The 8567-nt window shown below is 42.0% G+C and overlaps 1 protein-coding gene across 6 annotated transcripts in view; it reads right to left on the bottom strand.

Annotated features, from left to right (window-relative positions):
• Positions 1-8350, bottom strand: part of Pou2f1 (POU class 2 homeobox 1) — a 140305-nt gene extending 131955 nt beyond the window's left edge. For 4 of the 6 annotated variants that reach the window (XR_012438848.1, XM_074047578.1, XM_074047577.1 and 1 more), the window contains exon 1: positions 8250-8313. Coding sequence is in view for 4 of the 6 variants with exons in the window: in XM_074047578.1 (XP_073903679.1) it covers positions 8250-8310 (61 nt within the window). In the remaining 2 variants the exon portion in view is untranslated. Of the gene's footprint in view, positions 1-8249 lie in introns of all 6 variants that reach the window. The other 2 variants (XM_074047579.1, XM_074047581.1) reach the window with 2 other exon arrangements.
• Between the last annotated feature and the right edge of the window lie 217 nt (positions 8351-8567).

Consider the following 8567-nt stretch of genomic DNA (forward strand, 5'->3'; position numbering starts at 1 on the left):
GTTACTCCCCATAGAATCCCTCTAACACTGGCATTATCACCATCTTAATGTTGGCAGAAATAACAATAGAAGTCAGTGCAAAGTCAAAATGAGATGTCTAGAATTTAGCATTCACACTCAGTGCTCAGTCCACACACATGCATCTGCACAAGTATACATCACTCCACTATTCACTTATTACACATTTAATTCACCAAAAATATTCAATTTTCACGAGCTTAAACTAATCAGATTCATAATCATGTCTCAAACATGATTAAAAATGAATTTCTACCTTATTTCCCAAATAGGGCAACAACTCCCTAAACAACCTGTTCATGGCATTGCTCTTCTCTAGATAACCCAAGCTCAAAACCTTGAAATTCCCTCTGACTCTGCCTGCTAAACACTTTAAAATAAAGGCTTTGATAATGGCACTGTCCAGAACAACTAAAAACTGACTAGCAAATGAAATCCAAACTCTTACCCAATACAGCATAAGAGTTCTCCACAATAAAGCCACAACCTGCTTTCCTCTACTCCTCAACACACAGCCTAACTAATAGTTAGCCTGGAAGTCTTCCTATTCTTCAGCATGGTTAGTGCTGCTTATTAAAGCACATGACCTTTTGCTTTAATCTGACCTTTATTTTACTCAACTATAAAATGGGTATAATACTTGCCTGTAAGGTCTAACTGAGGTAGTGAAAGAGTGCTGCTACAAATTTTAAGGCACTATAAAAATACAGACATTATTATGTCATGATTATGGCAATTTTATTTATACCTGCCTTACTCCAGAAAGGAGGTAAAGTAGCCCACATAAAACAAAACAAATTCAAGGACATAAAACAGACCTGGGAATGAAGCTAAGAACAATACATATCATAACCGCCTATGTATTTGCTTCCTTTCAAGTTAATAGTATGGCATAAACACTGCATTTGCTTTGAAAAGGGAACGTAAGTCAAGTATACAATTCTATGTCCATAAGACTAACAACAAACCCAACTGGTCAAACAGAAGTTTCTAATGTAAAGATCAGGCAAAAATTTCTCTTAAAGGTCCTTCTGTCTCATATAACTGGACACTAGCCTCAAAATCCTTAATCACAGATTACTTATGTCATTACATTGTTACTAGACTGAAAGCCTCTTGGGAGCAGGTAGTTGTTTTATTATACTTGTATCTCTAGTCTCACAACAATTAGTTAATAAACCAAATACCTCAATCTCCCTATTTCAACCATCCTGCACACCACTTTAAATACTAAAACAACACTTTTATCACATCGTCCTTAGTTCAAAATCTTCAATTTTGCCCTTTAAAGCTCAGTGTAAAAAGCATATCTTCTACATAAAGTCTTCTCTGACTGGCAAAAAGGTGGCAGAGAGAGACCCGGTGTGCAGGAGGAGGGGACAAAAAAGAAGTCTAGAGCATTAGGGCATAGCTCAGTGGTAGGTCAAGTTTAGCATGCAGGAGGTACTGAGATAGGTCTCTGGCACCACAGAAGTCTTGAGGTGGAGGGGTGGCTCAAGTGGTAGAGTACCTGCCTAGAAAAGTGAAGCCCTGAGTTCTCCCAGTACTGGGGGGGAAAAATAGAGAAAGAAAAGTCTTGTGTTCTTACCTATTGCATTACTCAACAGTTAAGTGACTGTAGGCAAGTCATTAAACCAGTGTGAGACTATTTTCTCATAGTAAAGTAAAGGATTTAGGATAGATTGTATCTAAATTACCTTCTAGCCATAATATTCTAAACTGCTCCGGATAATTCAAACTTGGACACACCCTAATCTCTTCTCTGATCTTCATTATCTATTATGTATTTTAATATGTAATTATAGACATTGTTTTTAATTTTTCCTTGTTTAAGTAAACTTACCTACTTTTCTTCAGCACTCTTGTATTTTTCCTTGTTATCCCAAAGACAACTGACATAGAACCAAGTACACAGAAGATACTTTTTATAAACTAAGAAATGTTTTAAGATAACTATTTTTAAAGATTGATTCTAATGTCTTGCTTACTGCAGTATGAATCAGCAAAAAAAAAATTTTTTTTTCATTAGGCAGACCATTAAAATAAGTACACGAAAACAAGAGACCCAGGTTACTCAGCACAACTCCATTACCTAAGGTGACCACGTTAGAACACAAATGAGTCTTAAACACAACATAATGTTTATTTCCCAGGCATTCTTGTTTATATATTTTCTGTTGCAAAGAGAAATCTCACCAAGAAACAAAGCTACCATAATTTTTATTATTTTACTGATTTAATTTCATAACAATTTTCTATAATTCTAACATAAAAACCAATAAGGTTACAGAGAATTATAAAACAAATCATGTGACAAATTGTACTTGCTATGACTTTCAATATTGCCAACTAAGTAAAATTGCTACATTCATTTACACAGTGTCTTTTTTAAAAATTAATATACTGTATCCTCTCTAAATAGCCAATTTCCTAGACAAAATGAGAAGAGAAGCTGATCATTTTAGAGGTTTGCTGATTCTTCTTGTTCCATTCCTAGTCCTGTCAGCAAAATTTAGGCAACACTGAAAGCTTGAGTGTCTGACTAAATGGACAAATTTTTAAAGTTTTTAAAAGAAGCTGTATTAAAGCCTCTGAGTATACAAAGATATCCTATCAATGATCAATAAATTAACATCCCAGAGTAAAAACACACAGAGCCCTATAAACTATGTGCATTGTATTTAAAGAGCTTCTTCAAGTCAGAGATTCTGAAACTCACAATAATTCTCATATTCTGAATTCTAAATATACAATACAAGATCAGTAAGTCAGGCAAGGGCTCTACTCATCCTATTTTTGTTGTTATTGCTATCACTGGTGAAAGAGTTTAGAAGAGCTCACTGTCAGTTTACAACAGTTAGAAATACTTCAGTACAAAATAAAAACTATTTAAAAAAGTTACTCAAGTTTCCTTATCCATAAAATATGTCAATAATGTGCAAAAATGTTCTCCAAAAGATACATAAGGAAACTGCTATTCTCTGTGAGCCTTAATTATTACTATTTTGAAACAAAGATGTAGTTATATTATTTAGGCAACATCATAAAGACAAAAAATAAGCAAAACTCTGGTCCAAAGTTTCTTTTCCAAAAAGAGGGGAGAGGGAGGCAAGTGGCACTCGCCTTAATACCAGCTCTAGGTAGGCTGAGACAGAAGAGAGTTTAAGGCCATCGTGGGCTACATAGCAAGATCCTGTTCCCCAAAAATAGAGGGTGGGGGATGATGGTTCATTCAAGGATACAGAACCTCAAGGCAGAAATGTCACTGAGTCAAATCCACAGTTTTCAACATTAGTGCCTAACAGATTTCCCTGCAGAAATAAGTAATAGATTATGCTTGTGTAGGCATTTAGCACTTAAGGAGATATCAAAATCCAGAACATGGGTGACCCCAAAGGGGTATGTTTTGTCTGTGACTTGTTCTATTCTCTAAACAATAATTTTTAAATAGTTCTAAATTCAATCACTTCCATTAAGAAAAGTACATTTTTACTAATCACCAAAACTGTGTAACTGAATCAATACTGATACACAAAAACAAATTAATGGCAGTTGCACATCATTATTTTTAGCAGTGCTTAGGACAAGACTAAAATGCAAAGATTAGGGCTGTGGATTTTCAACACTAAAACACACACACACACACACACACACACACACACACACACCCTAAACCAGTAACAATATGGCAATCACTGCTATATAATATTATGGTCTTCTTTGTACTTCCAAGTACTAAGGAGCAGATAGCAGATATTCATGTGATTGACAACTTTTAAACACACACACACACACTCTCTCTCTCTCTCTCTCCTCAAGATCAACAATACAGATTCAAGAAACACTTAAATATTCCATTTTCAACAGAAAACACTTATGAAAAATAACATTCAAATTCTCCAGCAGCTGTCATTTTAGATCCACCTGCCTAAGATCTTCAAGGCTCTATTAAACATCTTTGGTGGCTTGATAAGAGCAATTTGATATTCTGAGTCTCAAACTTACTCTAAAAACCACTGACCAGATGGAATGAGATTAAAAATCACTTCAACATGGGCAGCAATGAAATACATTTTATTTCTTCTGCCTTATTCTACCTAAATAAATACAGCAGAACACATTACATCATAAATCTAAGTAACAGCCACTGCTTGTTTGTGCCTTACCTATATTTTTTACCATGACAAAATGAAAAAATTAGAAGTTAACTTGAGAGAAGAGGCCAAAAATTATTTTTACAGCAATGGTTTAGAAGCAAAAGAGTCCTAGGCAGACACTCTACCATTTGAATCTCACCTCCAACCCCAAAACAGTCCTTTAGAAATTAAAAACATTTGGCCAACTGTCACATGAATGTTTGAGACCTTAATTTAGAAGTCCCATTATAATTAATGGAGCGGAGGACAAGTTAAGAAAAAAGTGACAGTGGATTTTTTTCTAGAAACTCATGGAAAACTGCCTGACAGATATAAAAGGAGACGGGCAGTTATAAACTTATGAGGGTTCAAAATAACCTAAAATACTCTACACCAAGCTTGACTCACAAAGTAGGGTTAGGAACAAAGAACAGCAATTCTACCACATTCCCAGAGCAATTTTAATCATTACCATAAAATAAACTAGTTAAAAATATGGTAAGAAATGCCTAAAAAGAAATTGACTAAGAGGTCAGAAACTGTAAGTGGAACCACCACCTTTCAATAGAAGATTTTTAAAAAAATCACTAATCAAAACAATGCATAAACTTGTCCAAACTAAGACAGATCCCAAAAGAACTGAGTTATTTTTTTAAAAACAATTATTTTCAAAGGACATGCTTTCCTATATTATACCTCATTTTAAACATTACAATTTCAACCTAAAATAATATACTGCCCTATTTTCTTCAACTCAACTTTATTCATTGACGTACGTTCCAAGGCATGCCTATAATCCTAGAGCTCAGGAGGCTGAGGCAGGCAGATCATGAGTTTGAGGTCAGCCTGAGTAGCATGGAAAGACCATATCTCAAAAAAACAAAAACAAAAAACACTATAACAAACCTACCTAAAATAAGCACGTGTATGATCACTTCTGTGATTATCCTTATTTAAAATCTAGTCTCCATTTGAGAATTTGAGGGAATGAATTTTTACTATAGCACAGAAAACCAATCAAAATATAAGGACAGTTAATACCATCCTTTCTCTGTATTACAAAAACTGTAACAGTGAGATTCGGTTTGTTATTCAAAATTTGGTTTGTAAAATGCAATGTTCATTTTAACATCTTTGATAAAATATCTACAGCCTTAGTAGTGGTTAAATTGCAGCTATAAAGGAAATTGTCCTGAGATAAATGGCTTCCCTATGAGAAGGCTTCATTGCTACACTTCACCCCAGGACAATAAATCAAATTAACTGCACCTTGTCCTCTGTCCAATGACATCATCAGTTTGACCACATCTTGGGAATAAGGTGCAAAAACATATGCTATTTAAGGCATGAAATCATATTACTGCTTTTGTCTATCCAACCTCATGCTTCAGGTCTCTTAAGCAGTCATTCACCTGAACATTCTCATGAGAACTACCGATTCTTTTTTTCCTGGCTGCAGTCAGGGCCTACCTTCTGGATATAACAGAAGGGGGAGGAAAAAAAATGATGAAAACTAGTTATTTTAAATTAGCTTGCTTTCAGTGCATTAAATCCAGGATTTTGTTACAAATTAAACCTAAGACAAGTATGTCTTCATATGTAGTTAGTCATTCATCATAAAGTGGCTTAATATTTCAAAGGTTTAAATATCAATGTCATGTTAAACTCAACTCCTCCAATACCCTCCTAGAAAAATAACACCATTTAAAACACACACACATTACAACTACACAAAATAAAAATCTTAAAATTTTACCACAGTTAAAACCAAAAATCAAAACTGTTTCCTATAAACAGTAAAAATTAATCTGCCCTTCACCAGTCAAGTGTCCTAAGTCTAGATAAAACATAAAATCAATTCTGACAACTTAAAGCAGAGGGCGGGTGTGCTGGGAGGAAAGTAAGTTCCAAGATCAGGGTAGGCACAATGCCTGTGTTTATTCTTCTATTTTCACTCATTTAACCATGACACAAACACTCAAAGAAAACATAACCCCATTTCTATCTTCAGTAATGCTACTATTAAAATAAGCAAGTCTGTCTCAGCGATGGCACAAAATTAATGTCAGCCTCATTTAAAATTAGAATGCAGAGGGAAAGGATCACTGCTGAGAAATTATGAAAGTGTTGTTAATTGGAATTTCTAAAATACTTTGCTACTTCACAACTCCTAGAAAGAAACACTACTGGTTTTACGAATATCATTACAGAACTTTACAAAGCCTGCAAGGGTTTAACTGGGAGGAGGGGATGCTACCCCTACAACAAAGTCATTTATCTGTATTAAACCAAAATAAATTTCAGCGTCTGAAAATAAGACAAACTAGGCCCCACATTACTGCAAACTCTAAGTCCTTTTAAAGAGAAAAGGAGCTGATGCTGAGCTAGGAGCTGTTTTAATGCTGGTAAGGCCCCAGGAGGGTGTGTTTTGCCCGCGGAGGAGGGGACTCCAATGGCAGTTGGAGGGGGAGTCATTTTGGTTATTAGTAAATAAATCAAGCAGCAAAGAACATGAGGCCTAGGCAACTACTAGAGGAGTTAAGGCCTAGCACAGTTTGATCTCAGAGCCCTGTGGATTGCCAAGAAGAAGAAGGAAAAAAAAAAAAAAAAGAATCATATCGAACCACAAAAGCACATGGGGCGAATGTAAAATATAAACACGGCGTTGGGCTGTGAGTGGCTGTTATTAAAGGTCTGAATTACTAAACATGAGAGGCGGGGAAAGTCAGGCGGCCATTTCAATAATATAAACCTCCCCGAATTAGACATTATTCAAATGAGAAGAGGTTCGCCTAAGCGAGTAGAGAGGACCCAGCGAGAAAGCACCACCCCAGAGCCTGGGAGGGGAACCCTGTCCTTAGCCACGCAGTCCCAGCAGCAGAGGGAAATCAAGAATTTGGTCAAGTTTTCAGGCCATCCCGTGTGGGGCAGAGAGCAGCCCTTTACGGCCGGGATCTCGGTGGCCTCAGGGAGCTTCGTGGCTTGGGAGTGAGAGGCCACCAGCCGGTGGGTCTCATGCGAGGTGGGGGAGCATACGGTCGGGGGTGGGGGGATCAGACCATGCCTGCACGTCCGACCCAACTGTCGTGACACCACGGCCGGGGTGGGGTGGGGGGGCGAGTTGCAGACCCACGGGAACTGCTGACCGCTGTCCCGGGGCACATGGGCAACCGAGGCCATCCTCCCCCCCCCACACACACCACCAGGGGAACTTCCCCGAGGGGCCCTTCCTGGGGACGAGGCGGACCCCAGCGCGGGCTCCCGGGTCCCGCAGCCCCGCGGCCACCTCGCAGCGCCCGAGACCGCTGCCCCTACCCACCTAGATCGCAGGCCTGGCTAGGGTCAGGCCGCCACCCGGGGCAGCAGCAGGGCGCGGCCGAGGTGCCGGGGCCGTGATCCCTGGGCTCGGCCCGGCGCAGACCCCAGCGGGCACAGACAGGGCGCACTCCACGGGCGCACCCCGCAGTGGACAGAGCCCCCCCGTCCGGGCCCGCGCCCGCGGAGGGGGAGACGCGCGGGTGTCCAGCCGCCGGGGTCCGCTCCGGCCCCGCCGCCTGCCCGGCATTGTGCTCGCCGCCGCCTCCGGCCCCTCCACGCCCCCCCACCCGCGCCCGCCGGTCCCGGCAGCCCGGCCGCCCGCCCGCGCCCCGCCGCGCCCCGCCAGCCCAGCAGCTATGAATATGTAAAATGTCTTTATTGTCCTCTCCCTGTGCCCCGGCCCCGCCGCCGGCCGAGGACCCACTCGGGTTCGGGCACGGCGCGAGGAGGCGGCGGCGGCCGGCGGAGGAGGAGGGCCGGTGCCGGCGGGCGGGCGGGCCGGCGGGCGAGCGGGCGGCGGGGTGGGCCGGGGGCAGGAGGAGGCGGTGGATTGCAGCCCCCTTTGCCCCTGGTCTTCCCCCTCCGCCTGGCCACTCCGAGCCTCTTTCCCCCTCCGCTCGGCGCCCGGCGGGGGCTCCGTGCTCCCCGGCCCCCCATCTCCCCGCCGTTAATTATAATAATCCTGAGTACTAATAAATTATGCTAAGTCGCGGGGGGGGGGTAGCAGGAGCCGGGGTTGAGTATGAATATGAATATGTAAAATGCCGTAATGATTACCTGCTGCTGCTGCCGCCGCGGCTGAACTCTCATCTTGACTCGCTGCTCCTCCGTCCGCCATTTTGAATATTTTAACCAAAATCGCCCGGTCGATAAACCCTCCCTCGCTCCCGCTCCCCTCCCCCCTCCCGCCCTGCTTGCCTCCTCCCTCCTCTCCACCCCCTCCGGTTTCCTCCTCTCCCCGGGAGCGCGCCAGGGGGCGCGCGAGGCCGGCGCTACTCATCGCCGGCCCCCTTGGAAAAGCTCCGCCCCCTCGCGCGCTCTGCGCACGTGCGTCCTGACTGTGGCGCCCCTTGGGCTGCTAAAGTGCCTTCGACC

The sequence above is a fragment of the Castor canadensis genome, chromosome 11 (genome assembly GCF_047511655.1).
Source record: "Castor canadensis chromosome 11, mCasCan1.hap1v2, whole genome shotgun sequence".
Classification (NCBI taxonomy): Eukaryota; Metazoa; Chordata; class Mammalia; order Rodentia; family Castoridae; genus Castor; species Castor canadensis.